General features: G+C 39.0%; 1 protein-coding gene across 5 annotated transcripts in view; it reads left to right on the top strand.

Moving 5' to 3' along the window:
• Window positions 1-20,113, top strand: part of mcc (MCC regulator of WNT signaling pathway) — a 149,427-nt gene that overhangs the window by 114,702 nt on the left and 14,612 nt on the right. For all 5 annotated transcript variants that reach the window (XM_053230474.1, XM_053230472.1, XM_053230471.1 and 2 more), the window contains 6 exons: window positions 550-698; window positions 11,209-11,349; window positions 13,212-13,312; window positions 15,255-15,438; window positions 17,271-17,505; window positions 17,664-17,870. In XM_053230474.1, the coding sequence (XP_053086449.1) occupies window positions 550-698; window positions 11,209-11,349; window positions 13,212-13,312; window positions 15,255-15,438; window positions 17,271-17,505; window positions 17,664-17,870 (1,017 nt within the window). The remainder of the gene's footprint in view (window positions 1-549; window positions 699-11,208; window positions 11,350-13,211; window positions 13,313-15,254; window positions 15,439-17,270; window positions 17,506-17,663; window positions 17,871-20,113) is intronic.

Here is a 20,113-nt window from a genome sequence, read left to right as displayed (position 1 = left end):
CCAGTTTTTTTATTTTTCTTGCCCAGTTGTTATTTTTGTGGTCAGAATTTACTGTGCTAATTTGGCTGGTGTGGCACAACAGGAGATGTGACATTCAAAATCTGCCAGCCAAGGGTTTTTTTTTAATCCAATTATTTCCGGAAATACCCTTTTAGTAATTTCCCGTCTTTAAGCAAAGCCTTTTAATCCATGTCCCATTTTTACAACCAGTTTTGTGAGTTCTACAATACAATGTAAGTAAGCTACTTTACCCAACTAGTAACTGAATGCAACAGACTGAATTATTTTATCCATAAAAAATAAAAACAATCAAAAATTTGTAGCTACTAAATGTAAATCCAACAGGTGGCATGCCCTAACTCAGAATATAACTAATTTATAACACGCCTAATTAACTACTAGACACATATGAAGACATATAATAAAGCCAGTTCACAAAAATACAAAGCATGTATGACATAGAGTGCTTATGTTTTATGCTTGTGCCATGATAATGAAAATAGAGTCCAGAGTCTCTTTGTGTGTGTGTGTGTGTGTGTGTGTGTGTAGGTGTCCACTAATGTAGCAGAGCATCTGGCACACTCTCTGCAGGACTGTTCTAACATCCAGGAGATCTTCCAGACTATTTACTCCCATGGCTCTTCCATCTCAGATAATAAAATCCAGGAGTTTGAGGTTGAGACCGAGCGACTAAACAGGTTCAGGGTGCACACACACAGACACACACACACACACACACACACACACGCACAGACACACACTGTGCAGAAATCTTAGGCACATGTAAAGAAATTCTGTGAAGGAAAGACACTTTCAAAGATTAAGCGTTTTCTACCTAAACAAAGTCCATATATAGCATGGCAACCCTTTGTATTTAAAAACACATCATTGCTCTCAGGTATACTTTGTACAGTTTTATAAGGAAACTGGCTGGTAAGATTTTCTGAGCATCTTGGAGAATCTTCGATCTTGTCTCTACACTACTTCAATTCAATTCAAATTCATTTATGTAGCGCATTTAACAATGGACATTATCACAAAGCAGTTTCACAAGAATCTGGATATAGATTTAGATTTATCCCTAATGAGCAAGCCAGAGGTAAAATCTCCCTGGGATGTCACGAGGAAAAACCCTTGAGCGGAACCAGACTCAAAAGCAGACCCATCGTCCTACGGGTGACACCGGATAGTGAGATTGTAAATCATTACTCTTCCACAACTGTATACTATAGAATCAAACAGTGCTAAGTGTGTTGAAAGGATCTTTAGTATGAGCACTATTTCTGATCTACTAGACTTAACTATGAGGGTATATGGGGGCATATGGGGTAAAAACACTTGTGGAAGAACACAAACGCTCAGAAGTAACGAATCTAATTTCTGCAATATACACATGAATTAGTATACTGCCTTTCTTTGGCAAAGATAGTCATCATTGAAAAAACAGCATTCTCAATATCGTTATGGGATAGCCAACAATACAAACAACATTATAAACATTTTTTCTCAAAGTACAATCAAGGAATGAATAAGAACATTGTAAATAAAAATAACTACAAAAAAGTGTATCAGTAAATGAACGACTGTAAGGGGTATTTACTCTGATGCGATCTTGGTCTTTTGAATTCTGGTACAGAATCTCTACCTTCTGCCCCTCGTGGTTTTACACTACGTAGAAGGGCTGTTGGACAATCAGAGAGAGGTTACCAGCACGTCATCTGTTTGCCTTTATCATCTGCTTGCTATCCTGCGAGAGTTTCACATGGCCCTTTCCTTTCTCCTCAGAAGGGTGATGTATAAGCAAGGTAGAGAGATCAGGGGCGTAGCACCAAATGTTGGGCAATTGTCACAGAACTAAGAGGCGGGCCCCTCACCACACCAACCGCCTCCCCAGTTTTCATGTTAGGTAGGACTGATTAGATCTTTGAAGTCCAACTTCTTAGCTAGTTGGCTTTTGATGGAGAGTAATGCCAAGCTGTTCAGTCTATCTTGAGACATTGTCATTCTCAGGTAGTTTTCCACCACTCTCAACTTGCCAAAACCCCATTCACCTCCTGCAACATTTACTGGTAAAGTGCAAAAAATCCTCAGTGCAATGCACACCTCTCCAAAAATACTCTGCAGTTGCATCTTAAAGATGGCATTAACAAGCTCAAATGGGGACAGTGTAGGTGGAAATGTTGCAGAATAAACTGACTTCAGGTGGAGGATTTCATTTTCAAATTCAGTTGTTAGGTCTTTGTTGTATTTTGTTATCAGTGCCTGACTTGTTTTAATTATCTGAGCTTCATTCATTTCTGTCATCGTCAGAATGAGAGCAAATGTTTCGCATATTTCAAACTGAGTACTCGGTTCACTAATTATGCTGTCAAGTGCAAGGAAAAGTCCTTGTGTTTGAAAGCTATCTCTGCACTGTCTTCACTTGCATCATCTTGAGAGCTCTCATCTGGCATGTGTTTTCTTTTTCATATTTGTCTATCTGCCTTGTGGAACTGAACAGGAATCTCCATTGCTTGGGCAAGTAGGGAGGCCTCAGCCAGCCAGGAGTTCCATTCATTGCGGATGCCCTGCATTTCATCTTGCAGTGCTTTGATGCTTGCTGCTTCAATATCGTGAGAAATGTCTCCTGCCTGAAGGATAATGTTTCTTTTCTCAGTTCACTGTAGTACCTTTACTCACACAGTGAGGACAATAGAATCAAAAGTTTTGAAGTATGTCTTGAGCCCATTTGCCTCAGACCATTTCCACAAACCATTCTCTTTGTCTTCATGCACATATGTCACCATAAGCACATTCTGTTCTCTGTGTGATATATCAGGTGATGAGTCACATATCACAGAGTAATAGATAGCATCCCTTCTCTCTGCTAGGATATTGTTGAGGACTCTTTTGCCGCAGAGTTCACTGAACTTATTCTGTGTTTCAGCACTTAGATAATGAGCTAATTGTGAGTCCTTTTTTATTTCCCACTTTTACTAAGTGCTCATGCAAAAGGGGATCGTAGTGCAATAACGACTCAACTGTGCCAAAAAAGTTGCCATTACAGACATCATCTAAATTTGATGTTTTGCCCCTAAATACAAGATTTCATGAGGCTAAATGGAGGGTTACATCCAAAAGCCTCTCAAGAATTTCTTGATTCTTCTCTACTTCTTGTTGCTACTGTTTTTGGAGGTGACTGTCAGCACCTGTTGCTGCAGTTTAAGGAATACACATGACTTTTCTATTTCAAGTAACATTGCTTATGTGGGTTGCTTTTAAATGTAGGCAATTTTCTGCTCATTTTTCTCCAGGTGATATTTGCCAACCAAATCCATCTTTGCTATTCAGGGTTTGGTCAGCTGATGGGAGAACAGAAGGCATGGGAAGCAGTAAATTGCTTTAGCCAGTCTCTTTGGATTTTTTTCATGGCCATTTGCTGATTTTGCATACTGAAGATAATTTGCAAAGGGTTTGCCTTCAGTAACTTTCAGCTCCATGTCTGATAGCTTTGTCACACCTGCACAAGCCACTTTACAAACACTTGAGTCTCTTTGCATATAATTTAGCATTTCAGGCCATAATCCTGGATCTTCTGCCAAACAGTCTTCTGCTAAAGCTTTCTGATTTGTCTTTTCCTCAACCTTTATATTCCCTGCAGCATCCTTCTTCTCTGAATCATTGCTGCTACTCTCTTCCTCAGCTTCTCTTTCTCCTTCCTTCTGCTCACCCTCAGCTACACTAACAGACTCTTCTACAAGCATAAACAGACGAAACTGATGATGTCTGTGCCACTATACAGCATTTACACTGCAATAATACATGTTGTAAATAAAACCTTTGATGCCCTTCAGAGTGCAAACACAAATACGCATGGCACCGTTTGAAGGCAGCTGGCTATCAGTGGGTACCAAATTAAGTCTATACTCAGTACTACCAGTACTGCAGAAAGGCTGGTGTCATCACATTTTTACAATTTCACTATGAACTTGGTACCAAAGTACTGGTATATTTGACAACACTACTACCGTTACGCTTTTCTCTTGCAAGTTGCATAACAAAGGCTCACCTTTCTTCTGAAAAAACTAGTCAGACGTTGTCTGCCCTCCTGTAGCTCTCTTTCCCTCTCTCTCCGCTCCTTTCTTTCTTGATAACCCGATTTAGGCTGTGTCCTCCAAAGAATTTTTTAGCCAGCTGAAAATGCCAGGCGCTCTTCTGAAAACGCTGGGCTGGGGGCGTTTGAGAGCTCTTTGGAGGCACAGCAGTTTTTCAGCTATTGACAGTTAGCAAGCTATGCTATTTGGACTTTTTTCCCGATCAACTGGCTGAGTCTAGCCGACTGCTGCTTACCTGGTAGACCCATGGCAAATGAAATGTTCCTTCAAGCATTATTTTTCATATTAATATTCTGGTAGTCTGGGGATGTCATCTGGTACAGACAAGGACACTCAGAGACCAGTATTAACTTCTCCTGTTGTTCAGTTGTTGTACACGTAGGATGTGACGGCTGTTTGCCCAAAGTTGAACATTTTTCAACTCTTGGCGACTAGGAAGCCAACCACATAGCGTTCAGCGTGGAATAGATGCTCGGCGCCTCGTCACGCTGCTGGCTTTTTTAAATATGCGGCGCTCCCAAAGCAAACAATTGAAAAAATATGCCTCATATGGCTTCAGGAAAAAAAAACGCTTTGGTGGACTCACGGACTTAGGCTTCATGTTTTGTAGTCTGCACCAGACTACAAGACCAGACCACTTTCCCTTTTGATAGGGGGATCGCTAACACGGGAGGGCACAGCTGCCATGCAAATAAAGAACACATCTCATTTTTACGGATGGAAAATTGAGCCTTGCAAATTTTTATTCCTACCAATAGCATGATATTATAACTATGTAATGTTGTCATGATAATATTATGGATTATCAATATACCTTTGTTGCCCCTCCCCCCACCATGAGGGCCCCTGTTACTCAGACCCCCTGTCGAACACCCCTGAGAGAGGCAGAAGGAAAGAAACACTCAAAACATATTATTTAAATAAAAACACTAATACTAAAAATAAAGTCCCTCATAATGCAGCACCTGGAAAAGACTGGACAATTGCTTAACCACCGACCTGAAAAATTCATTTCAAAATAGTCTTCTTTCTTATTATTTTTTGTAAGACTTTTAGGCATATTAGTATCATTGGGAAGAAGTTTAATTTGCGATAGGTGCAGTCATTGAGTTCTACGAAGTTCTAGCTCAGTAAGCAAAGAATTGTGGGTTGTCAACAAGACTGCACGAGTAATTTGAGTGCTCAGAAAATGTGAATCCTGAGAGATTTAAAGAACCTCATTAAATACATATCCATGGTGTCTATCAAAACACAACAGGAGCAAGCTCATAATCAGGGCATCCCCCATTAGAAGGTGAGGCACCAAGAGAATGCCAGTGATCACCAGTCTTTAAGAGAATGAAGGGAGAGAAAATCAGCAAGGGCAGTACATTTTATAAAATCACCCTCTCTCTCTCCCTTTATATATAAAATATATAGTTTGTCAGGATAAATACTATTTATGACATTAAAAAAAATACAACAAATATAAACAAATAAACAAACAGACCTCGAGATATCAGCCTGTGCACCAACATGAAATATGACAAGGAATCTATCCTTAAACGATAACCTGAAAGATTTATCATTACTTTTTCATTACCAAGCTACTAACATAATGCGTGTTTTTCTTTACTTTTCTACCCTGGTGTTTATGATATCTAACCTTGCAAATGTCACACTTCATTATAAAAAAAAAAACTGCATCACTTAGAGGTGATGTCTGGTTATCAGCCGCAATTGTGGAATCATGAAATGCCATTTTTTTTTTTTTTTTTTTTTTTTTACAGTTTTATTAGAAACAGGCCAGGGGTAAACACAGTACAAAATAATTCAAATATTCATTATGAGAATGCTAAAACATTATATGTATTATACAATGAGATGGATTTTAAAGCTTTAGAAAAAAGTAATTAATTCATAAATGTGAAAACATTCAGATATTTACAAACACACTTGTGTATTTATGAATTGTGTTTTGAAAGGGTACTCTGGCCCTTCAATTTACTAACAGCAACATAATTAGGGGGAAATTGGTCACAAAGAGAAACTATCTTTTTGTAAACTAAATTATGGCTCTATGGGCAGTAGGGGAACACAAAGAGGTAAAAAATTTGCCTTTGTCATAAAGTAGCATAAAAATGTACCAATTTGAAAGAGTAAATTGAGACTGTGTACACAGTGACAGGTCAGAGTAAAGCAAGGGCATGTGAATGGGCACCATTCAGCAACTTAAGCATTAGTGCCATTCAGACTGTGACATGGTCAGAATTCACAACTGCCCATCAAGAAGGTCTGTCAGAATCACAACACAAACTGCTACCATCAGTAAAAAGTATCTCTCCATGTGAGAAGGAGCAGCTGTGAACAAAATGTCCTTTATTTGTGATAACATAGTCTGCACAGTCGTGTGTGGAGCCTTGAATATTGAGATGCATAACAACATTGGTCTTGTTGTCAGTTACAGCAGTGAGTTGAGAGCAAATTCCCATTTAGCATGCTGCTGTTTAGAGATTGGCACTTGAGGTCAGTGTTATTGAGGAGGGAGAGGAATCTGTGAGGAGTGTGGAGAAACACATGATTATAGCCCACAAAAGAGACCACAGGTTTGAGGGCCCAATCTGCACAGTCCAGTTCCAATGAGCAGAGCAACTGTACCTCCATAGGAGCAGGTGTGAGTGCTCAATAACATAATGAGCACTGTCATTTTGAATTTGGGATAAAACATGCTTAGTCAGTGTGCACATCCACATGTGAACAAATGTGAAAAGGTTTAAATATGTCTGGGTGTTTCAGAGCTGGAGAGGAGATCAGGGCATATTTAAGCAGAGTAAATGAGGCCTCCATTTCTGGGGTCCAAGTGGTGTGAATGCTACCTGGCTGGACACCTTTTAGGTCATCAGTTAAGGGTTTGGCCAAATCTGGTATATTCTGTCTACTCAAATAGAAAGCCCCATAGCATATCTCAGCCCTGTATCAGCTGAAGGCTTAACTAGAGAGGCTAATGTTTTGACTCTGTCAGGAATAGGAGACCTGCCATGCAGACCTACATGTGGTGTAAGCAGTAGTCACATGATATTGAGTTGGATAACTGCCAGTTTTGCAAGAGGCCAAACTGGGAGATAAAGTAGGCGATGAGCATTGAACAGTAATGCCTTTTGAAAATGGCATCTGAATAATATTAATGGTAGCTTTCTCAGATTCACATTTCAATGGATTATAAGGGTTAGGGGGATGTGTGGACCCTGGAACAGAAATAGGGTCAACTGTACATAGCTATTATCCAAAGTCAGATAACTCTGTACAAATGTGGTGAGCAGAAAAGCATCTCAAAATGCACAACACATTGAACCTTGAGGCGGATGGGCTAGAAGACAGAAGACCAGCAGAAGACAGCAGAAGACCATGTAAAGTTTCCCTTCTGTCAGGCAAGAACAGAGAGCTGAGGCTTCAGTGGGCACAGGCTCACTAAAACTGGACAGTTGAAGACTGGAAAAATGTAGCCTGGTCTGATGAATCTTGATTTCTGCTGAGGCACACAGATGGTAGGTTCAGAATTTGGTGCCAACAGCATGAATCCATGGAACCAACCTGCCTTGTGTCAACAGTCCAGGATGGTGGTGGTGGTGTAATGGTGATGGGTATGTATTCTTGGCACACTTTGGACCCATTAATACCAACAAATCATTGCTTGAATGCCACATCCTATTTGAGTATTGTTGCTGACCATTTGCATCCCTTCATGGCCACAATTTACCCCTCTTCTAATGGCTACTTCCAGCATGATAATGCACCATGTCACCAAGCAAAAGTAATCTCAAACTGGTCTCATGAACAGGACAATGAGTTCAGTGTTGTGGCCTTCCCGATCAACAGATCTGAATACAACAGAACACCTTTGGGATGTGGTAGAACAGGATATTCGCAACAAGAAAGTGCATCTGAAAATCTGCAGGAACTGCATGATGTAATCATATCATCATGGACCAGAATCTCAAAGGAATGTTTTTAACATCTTGTGGAAGCCATGCCACGAAGAATTGAGGCTGTTCTGAGAGCAAAATCACAAAACCTGCAACTACATCGAGTGTGCACACTACATTCGAATTCCAGGAATTTTTTGTTCCCCTTGTAGATGCCGCAGTGGCTTGGCTGTCATGCATTTAGCAAGTTAGCATCAGCGCCCATTGGGGTGGTATAGGCCTATTGTCTGCTGGCAAGTTCTGTGCAGATCATTGAAAAATGCCTCCTGTCAAGGGTTGGGATATATTAGGCAGCAAGTGAACAGTCAGGTCTCGAAGTTGATGCATTGGAGCGCAGGACAAATGGGCAAGTTTAAGGATCTGAGCAACTTTGACAAGGGCTAGACAACTAGGGTCAGAGCATCTCCAAAACAGTAGGTCTTGTGGGGTGCTCCAAGGAAAAACAACCAGTGAACTGGCAACAGGATCATGGGTGCCCGAGTCTCAGTGATGCACGTGGGGAGCAAAGGCTAGCCCATCTGGTCCAATCCAATAGAAGAGCTACTGTAGCACAAATTGCTGAAAAAGTTAATGCTGGCTATGATAGAAAGGTGTCAGAACACACAGTGCATCGCAGCTTGTTGCATATGGGATTGCATAGACCAGACCAGTCAGAATGCTCATTTTGACCCCTGTCCACTGCTGAAAGTGCCTACAATGGGCATGTGATCATCAGAACTGGACCATGGAGCAATGGAAGAAGGTGATGAATCACATTTTCTTTTACATCACGTGGATGGCCAGTTGCATGTGCATCGCTTACCTAGGGAAGAGATGGCACCAGGATGCAGTATGTGACGAAGGCAAGCTGGCGGAGGCAGTGTGATGCTCTGGGCAATGTTCTGCTGGGAAACTTTGGGTCCTGGCATTCATGTGGATCTTACTTTGATATATACCACCTACCAAGTACAGCAGATCCTGCATGGCAACAGTATTCCCTAATGACAGTGGCCTCTTTCAGGATAATGCACCCTGCTACACTGCAAAAAGTGTTCAGGAATGGTTTGAGGAATATGACAAAGAGTTCAAGGTGTTGACTTGGCCTCTAGATTCCCCAGATCTCAATCCAATCGAGCATTTATGGGAAGTGCTGGACAAACAAGTCCAATCCATGGAGGCCCCACCTCACAACTTACAGGACTTTTCTTGAATTTCCCCTAAGGGGGATCAATAATGGTACATCTTATCTGCTGCTAACGTGTATATATATATATATATATATATATATATATATATATATATATATATTAGACATTTCAGAATTTCCCTTTCTGCACAAAATATTTTGTGGCCATCTAGGTTATATTTAATTCTCATGGCATACTATGGTGGCCTATACATCCCTCACAATTTCCATGTGATGAGAGGTAACTTGTTGTGGCGCAGGAATAAAGGACACTATATCATCAAAGGGGCAATGGTGGATGTCATCTCTCATATTTCAGAAGAATCTTGACTTGGCAGTGTGTTTCATTTACTGCACAGATGATACCCGGATACAGCATCTTAAAGCAAAGCACACCATTTCCCCACAACTTCTTCACTTTTCCACTCGATGTCTGATGTATTGTGTGAAGATTCTGTTGTCTGATTGAAACTGAAGCTCTTCATATTGTAGCAGTTACAATCCAGGTTCCCTATTGTAGAACACAGGCAGCTGATGTCCTGCTAACTAATTTGCCCAGGTGTGAGTGTAACCACTTAATGGAGTCTCATTGTTGCTGGTATGCCTGGAAGGTTTGCTGTCATTCCGTTTATGGCCTCCTCAACGGCCTCAGTGGATTGACCCTTAGTTAGTACCTTAAAGAATATACACACCTTGGCTAACAAGCCTGTCAGCTTTCATTTTCAATGTGCCACCCATACCACCCTTTCCATGGCTGGCCTCAAAGAAGTTCCATGTCCCACTGGGGAATCTCTTCTGGTGTATCTCTGTACAGAGCAAGTAAACGTTAACCTCTCTGTTTGTACTGGCTACATGGGCCATCGCTGAAGAAATGTACTATGGATACTTTGGGACATTAAACCTAGCTATGCTTCACAGAGATGCTGAATATGGGGTGGAATTAGCTGGAATTAGCAAGTTTATCTGACTAACAATTGAGCAATAAAACATCTGGCAACAGAACATTTTACACTTTAAAACATGTTTAATTACAAACTATTTTATAAGCAACATGAAATGTACCTTAGTCTGATGAACAGAAAGTAATAACACTAAAAACAAAACACTCAGATTGTGCATACACAAGCCTCTCAACACAAGCAACAGAAAAAAATTGTTATGACACATGTGCCCGGACAGGGAAACAGGGGAGCTGAATTCTCTGCCCCTCTCTCTGCATGCTTGATTGGTTAATAGAACCCATTTTCTGATTGCATAGTCAGTTGGTAGCATTCTCTTTAGCTACGCAATGTGAAAACAAGGTTCAAAAGTCATTTCAGTAATTGCGTAATTTCAGTGCTTCTGCTTGTAATTTCGGAATTGCACATGAAATTAGACATTTTGTGAAACTTCATTGTCAGAAGAATTTATGCACAAATTTTATATGTGCATTCACAAAAAGTTTTTCACTTGTTTTTATAGCTGCAAACTTTTCATGGCATCTGGCAATTGCAGGCAGTGAACAAAGTACAAGTTCGAAAATAATATGAACTTTTTAAAATCCCATATACTAACACTGTTCCACAGGCTGAGGTCGGCTGCCCTTCTCTATTAATGAACATTTAACCATCATACATCACTCTGTCATTTTCTGCTGTGTTGTTTGATGGAATTACACATATTTCTCTGACTTCTCAAGTTAAAATAAACAGACAGGTAAAATACTTCATACCAATTGCATATATGTTATGAGATTCCTGCCAGAAGAAATGATATTAGCAGGGATATTTTGAGTGCATTTAGTCAGTGTGGCTGTATCCTCTGTTCAGGTTGAAATGTGTTTCATGTTTTGTCTTCCTGTCTGTAACCAAATTCAAAATCTAGATTACATTCACTTGTTAGTATACTGAGCTTAGTGACAGAGACGTCCACCCAAGACATTTTCACATGTAGAAAAACATATCATATTTAGCAATAATAAATGTATTATTTGTTGTTGTCTCTACAGTCGAATCGAGCACCTGAAGTCCCAGAATGATCTATTAACCATCACATTAGAGGAATGTAAGAGCAATGCAGAGAGGATGAGCATGCTGATGGGCAAATATGAGTCCAATGCAACAGCGCTGCGCCTGGCTCTGCATTACAGGTATAAACACACAAACACAGTCATAACCAAAACATTAACAGATCAGTTCACCTCCCTTTGAGCTCTAAATAATAGTAGGAGCTTCAGAAGTCAGGTGTAAATAATCTAGTGAAAAATGACTTCTAATTGGATGTTTATTTAATGATTTTTCTTTTTAAAAAAGTCAGAGATATAGATCATGGAGTATACCCAAATTGTTCTGAGGTACATTCAACATATATATATATATGCTATTAAAAAAATTGCTGAGAATATGACAATGAAAATAATTTTAAATTTTATACACATGCAGTCAGATATTGAAATATTACTCATGTCCAAATTAAAGTTAGTTTACTAGCAGTTAGCTAGCTGGCTAACTATTTGGGCAGAAGGATGTGAAGGTGCTTCATTCTACATTCATGTGATTTTATAGATTATGGCATTTTTAATCAGGGTAAAGGTGAAGAGATTTTCTTATGTTGTTTTAGTAATCTCTTAGGCATTAAACATATTCAACAATTTGTTATTTATATATTCAACAATTTGTTAATTCGTATATATTGTTTTTGTTTTTATATATATATATATATATAATTAGACAATTGTCTGTTCAGCTGTTCCATGGCCAGATGTGTGTTATTCCCTCATTATTTCATTTACAAGTAAGTAGAAAAAAAGGTCTAGAGTCTGATTACAAGTGTGGCATTTGCATTTGGAATCTGCTGTTAACTCTCAATATTAAGTGAAAAGAGCTCTCACTGCAATTGAACAAGCCATCATTAGGCTGAAAAATCAAAACAAACACCTCAGAGAGACAGCAAAAAGGTGTGGCCACATCAATAATTTGGTACATTATTAAACAGAAAGAAGGCACTGGTTAGCTCAGGAACACTAGAAGGTCTGGAAGACCATGGAAAACAACAATGGTGAATTCTTTCCCTGGTGAAGAAAACTCCTACACAACAGCTGGCCAGATCAAAAACACCCACCAGGAGGTAGTCGTGTCTGTGTCAAAGCCAACAATCAAGAGAAGGCTTCACCAGAGTAAATACACTTTAAGCTTATATTAAGTATTTAATTTCATCTCCAATATACTGACAGCAAAAATAACAGTAACTTTGTCAATGTCCAAATTTTTTTGACCTATTTATAACCTTATACTGCAAATATAATGCCAATTGGATATATATATATATTACATAATGCCAAATATTCACTAATTGGATTGGGATTCAAATTGTGTGCTCACCTGGTTGTGTGTGGTCAGACATTTACACACCTGCACTGTGGCTGTAGAACACAGGGGGTGTGACATTTAAAATTGTGGTACTTTTTTGAAGTTTTGGTCTCAAACTGTGTTTGCATTACCACCTGAGATATGTGTTATGTACAATCACTATACGCACGTGAGCTAAAGCAGTGAGGGGGCATGGCTAATGGTTGGGTATTCTGGTAGTTCCTGGAGAGAACGGTGGTTATGACAGGCTGCTATTAAAAAAATTGCTGAGAATATGACAATGAAAATAATTTTAAATTTTATACACATGCAGTCAGATATTGAAATATTACTCATGTCCAAATTAAAGTTAGTTTACTAGCAGTTAGCTAGCTGGCTAACTATTTGGGCAGAAGGATGTGAAGGTGCTTCATTCTACATTCATGTGATTTTATAGATTATGGCATTTTTAATCAGGGTAAAGGTGAAGAGATTTTCTTATGTTGTTTTAGTAATCTCTTAGGCATTAAACATATTCAACAATTTGTTATTTATATATTCAACAATTTGTTAATTCGTATAGATTGTTTTTAATTATATAAAATGAGATGTTCAGTTGCACATTGGTTGTTAGTTTTTTTCAGTTGTTTATGTGATATTTCAGTGAGCAGTGTATCGAGGCCTATGAGCTACTGCTGGCTCTGGCAGAGACGGAGCAGGGTCTGGTGCTGAGCCAGTATAGAGTGGCTAGAGTCAGCAATGTGGGTAAGTATATACAGTATGTGTAGTACACATAGATAAAGGACTTATAGTTGTTTAAAGAAGTTGTCAGTCTTTGTTTAGTATGCGGTGACTTGATCTTGGTACAGTTGAGGCCAAACCTTTACATACACCTAGGCTAAAGATTTCCAAGATCAATTATTCACAACTCACACACATTTCATGTTACCATACATTTCATTTTGCAGTCAATTAGGGCATTTACTTTGTTCATTTTTAATATTACTTTGTAATTTTAAAACAATCTATTAGAGACAGATTTATTTCGCCTTTAATTCACTATATCAGAGTTCCAGTGGGTCAGAAGTTTAAATACATTAAATTGATTGTGTCAGATTCTTCAGATTCCATAAATTGATATAATGAATTTTAAAGCTTCTGATTGGCCAGTTGTCATAATTAGGAGTTAATTGGGAGTATGTATGTATAGTTCAGAACCAGTGCTTTTTTTGCCCTTTACACCACTAGAAAATCCAAGCAACTCAGCCAAGACCTCAGAAAAAAATTGTGGACCTCCACAAGTCTGGTTGCTCCTTAGGAGCAATTTCCAAACAATGTAAGTTACCATGAACATCTGTACAAACAACTGTATGAAAATAAAAATCTTGGGACCATACAGACACTACTTTGTTCAAGAAAGAAGCACAAATTAACTCCAAGGGATGAAGGAACTTTGGTCCAAAAGGTTCAACTGAACCCCAAGACAACAGAAAAGGGATTGGAGAAGGAGTTGTAGGCATCAGGTATCAAAAAGTATGTACATCCACTATTAAGAGAGTCGTATATTGCCATGGCCTGAAGGGCTCTCATATAAGCAAGAAGCCCCTACTCCAAGACCAGCATAAAAAAGCCAGACTTGCAGGTGATCACCAGCCTTTTGGAGGGGTGTTCTCTGGTCAGATGAAACAACAATTGAATTCTTTGGCCATAATGATAAGTACTATATATGGAGGAAAAATGGTTTTGCTTTTAACACCATCCCAACTGTGAAGCATGGGGGGCAGTATCATATTATGGGGTGTTTTCCTGGTCCTGGGGTTTATTTAGAAATTACTGAAGCAAGACCTCAGGACATCAGCCAGAAAGTTAAAAATTGGTTGCAATGGTCCTAAGCATACCTCCAAAGTTGTAACAAAAATGGCCCAAAGACAACAAAGTGAAAGTATTGGAGTGGACATCACAAAGCCCTGAATCCCATGGAAAACTAAAAAAGCATGTCTGAGCAAGGAGGCCGTCAAACCTGACTGAGTTACACCAGTTCTTTCATTTCAGGAGGAATGGGCAGATATTCCAGCAAAGTATTTTGAGAAGCTTGTGGAAGGATAACCCAAATGTTTGATTCAAAAATGATTTAAAAATATTAAAAAGTAATGCCACTAAATAGCAACAGTGTTTGTAAACATTTGAACATGTAAATGTAAACATTTTTGCTACGGGCGCCGCAGCAAAAAAAAAAAAAAAAAAAAAAAAAAAAAGGCTGCTCACTGCTCCGGGTGTGTGTGTGTGCGTGCGTGCGTGTGTGTGCGCGCGCGCGCGCACTTGGATGGGTTAAATGCAGAGCACAAATTCCTAGTATGGGTCACCATACTTGGCCACAAGTCACTTCACTTCACTTCACTTCACTACTGAAATAAAGTAGTTACTCCAATTGACTTAACACAGGAAATGCATGAAAAGTGGAGTTCTAAAAATTGAGTTTGAATGTCATTAGCCTATGTGTAGGTAAACCTTTGGCCTAAAAGTATCCACTAAATAAAACAATATACTGCATTGCTGTAGTAGTTATCTAAAGGTTAGCTGGTTGTCTGTGTCCTCTAAATATAATTCTCTTTTGTGTCCTGAGGTTTAAGTAATTGAAAGGAAATTAGTTGCAAAGTAATTCATAACTGTATATTCTTAGAATCTGCCACATTTATGCTCCCCTTAGGAGAACAGGGCAGTGAGGAGAGCATCCCTCAGATGCTGAAGCGAGCTCATGACTGCAGGAAGACGGCAGAGAATGCAGCTAAAGATTTGCTGGTTCGGCTGGATGGCAGCTGTGGAGGCGTATTTACTGTCACTGGCTGCAGTGTGCAACCCTGGGAGAGCCTGTCCTCCAACAGCCACACCAGGTACTGTTGGTGTGTGTTTTATATAAAAATATATTTTATATTTACTCTGTGTGTACAGGGATACAGGAAAGTGTTTTATATTGGGAATGCTGAAATTTTAAGCAGCCTACATGTGATGTGCGTGATTACTTCACACCCAAACAATAGGCAAATAATTTTTCTTTTGACAGAGAATGTGTGTTGATTACAATGATTATTTTACAATGTAACCACATAAAAGAAAAAGAGCAATGAGTATGCAGCACTACTAAACTTTAAGCTATAAACAAATTCACACATCTTCCAGATAGATAAGTTGCCTATACAAACAAGAGAACACTGCAAGATGGCAGCCAATTTAAAAAAAAAAAATCATCTTACCTTCAGTTGACAGCAGTACTCCAAAGGTGGAGTGATAAAATCCCTCATAAGATCCTGAATGTCACCACTATCCAAAATCTCATTATGTAAGCCACCTTTCACAGACGCGTTGTCAGCTCTTGCTCTATCTTCACTGATTAGCTTCTTTTCTATGACTGAGCGATGCACAAAGCACACAGCTTTATCTATGTCTTTCACATAGTGATTCCTAGCAGAGAAATCGTCCTGCTTTTAAGCTTTTTGAAAAGTTTTTGTTAACAAAACACCAGGCTGGGAAATCAAAATCTGTTGGTTGAAAATGCTTGTGAGTTAGCCAGTGCTAGGAAATCCTGGCTCTGCTACTGCCACATTCTCCCTTATTGAGGTTAGGTTTGATGCTGCAGTCACTGTCATCTTGGGCCCAACTGGTGGATGCAATTTGCTTAGGCAATTACCTGGTGCTGTACCTAGCTGATTTCACCATTTCGTGACTGCATGTCAACCACAAATGCCAACATCAAGCACAATAGGTTTCTTATTTGTTTATCTATTATTATTATTATTATTATTATTATTATTATTGTTGTTATTATTATTATTTTAGCATTTGCAGTTAAAGGAATTCTGAAAGCGCCCTTAGCATCCCCACTTGCCACGTCCATGTCTGATTTTATTTGAAAGTACTATGAAAGTGCTATGGTGATTTCTCATTGCTTATGTAATGCTAAAGAATACTTCTCAATGAAAATGCAGTGCAATATTCTGAGAGACAGAGAAGATTGTTGATGAGAGAGGTCAGGTGCCAAAATAACTACTCTTTACAATCATGGTGAGCAGAAAAACATCTCAGAATGCCCAACACATTGAACCTTGAGGCAGATGGGCTACAACAGCAGAAGACCACACTGGGTTCCACTCCAGGGTTGTACATCTTAAGTTTAATACAGAGCTTTCATTACTGTAATACCTTAAGATCTGGCTATCTAGTCTAGCTCACTCAGCTAGATCATGGCTTATCCATACATGTTTCCATACCATTATGGCCATTATGACACTGTTTGCTTTGAAGCATTTAAAAATTAAGCATTTAAAAATTAAGATAGCTGATAAATTGGGCCAGGGAGACTCATCTGTCTCCACTTTCTGCTGACTAAAGTATTTGGTGCCTGAAGTGTTGTCTTCCAACAGGAAACTGCTACATTTATGATTTGCTCTTGAAATTATACTCAAAAAAGTACCATTATACTGAACCCTGTACTGTAAAGCTAAAGCTTTAATCTGCATTAGTGCTCATATTGTATGTATTACACTACTATTGCTTACTGCCATTTATTAAAAAAAAAAAGGTACATAGCAACTTTTTTTGAAAGCCTTTTTTTTATGAACACAGATTTTCTTTACATTGCACAATACTGTATGGAAAGGATTATACTGACTGATTGTGTGTCTGTGTGTGTTTTTAAATATGCTGCTGACTTCTTTGTTTTTCCCAGCACAACCAGCTCCACAGCCAGCAGCTGTGACACAGACTTTTCTAAAGAGGACGAGCAGCGTCTGAAGGATTACATCCAGCAGCTGAAGAATGATGGGGCGGCTGTTAAGCTCACCATGCTGGAGCTAGAGAGTGTACACATTGACCCTCTGAGCTATGACCTCAAACCTCGTGCAGACTCACACCGACTTGACCTGGAGAACGCTGTACTCATGCAGGAGCTCATGGCTATGAAGGTATACTCAGCCTACACATGGGCATGTGTTAGTGCCAAGGCTTTACATGGTGCTACAAAAGCAGTCTAAATCTCACATTGCTACAGGACATACATTCTGGTATTACCTGAATTACCAACAGCCTTTCTCCCTGCTTTCCTGTTTCCTGCCATGTGCAGGAGGAGATGGCAGAGCTGAAGGCTCAACTTTATCTGTTGGAGAAGGAAAAGAAGGCTCTGGAGCTGAAGCTGAGCACCCGGGAGGCACAAGAACAGGCGTATTTGGTACACATTGAGCATCTGAAATCGGAAGTAGAGGAGCAACAGGAACAGCGCAGAAGGTCACTCAGTTCTACAGGCAGCAGCACCAAGGACAAAAATGCCAAAGTGAGCCATACACAAACACACACATAAACAGATTAAATTCTTCTTATGTGTTATTATGCATGTATTATTATTTTTATTTATTTATTTATTTACTTTTTTCCACCCTGAAAAAAATAAGCATTGTCGAGGCCTAAGTTTGAGAAACTTACAGAGTTAATATCTGAGGTATACTGATAGTGTGATATGCCCTAAAATACTGTATATTAAAATAAACTGGACTTTACCCACATATATGTTTATATTTGCCAAAAAAATATACATTAAAATGTAAGAAAAAGGTATTTTGTACACAATGAAATACTTTCTTTCATTTTTTTTTGTCAAATCATTTCAAATCATTTTTCATTTTTTTGACAAAATTTTGTCAAATCAAAAATATTTAACATGTAGCCTCTGGCTTGCTCATTAGGGATGAATTTATAAAAGTATAAATTTAACATTTATATCTTAATTTATGTATTTCTGTAAAGCTGCTTTTGACAATGTCCATTGTTAAAAGCGCTATACAAATAAAATTGAATTGAACTGAATGTTACACCAATGTTACACATTGGTGTAACATGAATGCTGTCCAGCAATCAGTAGTTGTGCCCATGTAGTTTGCTTGCATTAATTAAAAAAATGTATAAAACTAAAGTGCCAGATATGCCTCTGCCTTGCAGTACCAATTCTTACTTGGTTACATTCTCATGACTCGCTGTTTTTTCCCCAAAACTTTGTCTACAGCAAATACACTTTTCAGTCTAATAGCTAATGATAGTATTTTTGACTATTGACATATTTATGTTTTTACTCTGCATTGCTGTCCTAGTATTCAAATATTACCTACACACACACACACACACACACACACACACACAGACACACCCATCTCCATTCCATTGGCTATTCAGTATTCAATACTTTACCTTTTTGTATATGACTTTATTAACAAGACCATAAATACATAGGAGGATGAGTTACGGTTACTGTTTACAGATCATATTGTTTACAGATCTCAACATATGAAGAGATCATTATTGAAGTTCAGGTAACTCTACTGAGTGTTACCAATGTTGTGAAGATTCATTAAAAATTGTAGAACTAGTTTGCAAAAGTAGGTTTCACATATTATGCAGATTAGCTTAAAAATGTAAATGGTTTCAAGTTTCAGGTTGTATTGGCATGTGTGCAGGTACAGTGTACAATAGGCAAAGAAATTCTTACTTGCATGTTCTCTCACAGCAACATACATTATCTACATAATTGCACATTTAAGACAAATTGCACAGTTTGCTCACTTGAGAGATGAGTGTCACAGTATTAAGCTAATTGCACAGTTCCAGAGTTCCAGATTGTATTTGGGGGGTTGGGTGTTAGTACTTAAATTAAGATTGTGTGGCAGAGGTTACAGAGAGGTTACAGAGCTCACTGGCTGAAATAGGAGAACCTGTGCAGTCCATGATCAGATCATCACAGATCTGGCCTCTATGGGAGAGTGCCTAGCAGGAAGCCTCTTCTGAGAAAGGTCATGTTAGAAAATCTGAGATCTTTTATAAGCTTTTGTGGCCTGGAAGACTAAACTTGAGCCCTTCGGTCTAAAGCCAAAGAATACTGTTTAGAGCAAACCAAATACAGCCCAACACACAGGTAACACCATTCTTGTGATCAAGGATGTTGGTGGTAGCATCATACTTGAGAGTTGCTTTTCAGCAGGAGGAACTGGAAAGCCTGTTGTCATCACAGGCAACATTAATGAAGCCAATTATAAGCAAATTGTTGAGGAGAACCTGTTCCAGTCAGCCAGACATCTGCATTTAGGGCAAAAATATATGTTCCAACAGGACAATGAGCCAAAGCACAGGGCAAAAACTTCAAAGGATGGTCTTGGAAAAAAAAGAAGGCTTGTGTTTTGGAATGGCAGAGTCAATACCCAGACTTAAATTCCATTTCCATCCATCTCATATGGGGAGCTGTACTGTAATTCCTTGGGACTGTGATTGCTGTGGTGGCTTTGGGGCTGCAGTTGCCACGAGCAGCTTCATACTCAGGACTCCATCAGTGGACAGTAGATTTTAACCAACCGGACTTCTTGCGAAAACTGTGATGAATATACTGGTTGCACATTTGCACAATTTGTCCATATAGTACACAATAATAGAAGGGATTTATTTATAATTGCACTATCCTTTTGAGTCTGGTTCCTCTCGAGGTTTCTTGCTCATATTGTCTCAGGGAGTATTTCCTTGCCACCGTCACCTCTG

This window comes from Pangasianodon hypophthalmus, chromosome 27 (genome assembly GCF_027358585.1).
Source record: "Pangasianodon hypophthalmus isolate fPanHyp1 chromosome 27, fPanHyp1.pri, whole genome shotgun sequence".
NCBI classification, from domain to species: domain Eukaryota; kingdom Metazoa; phylum Chordata; class Actinopteri; order Siluriformes; family Pangasiidae; genus Pangasianodon; species Pangasianodon hypophthalmus.
The sequence above is the reverse complement of the archived record's forward strand: the minus strand, read 5'-3'. Positions and strand labels throughout refer to the sequence as shown.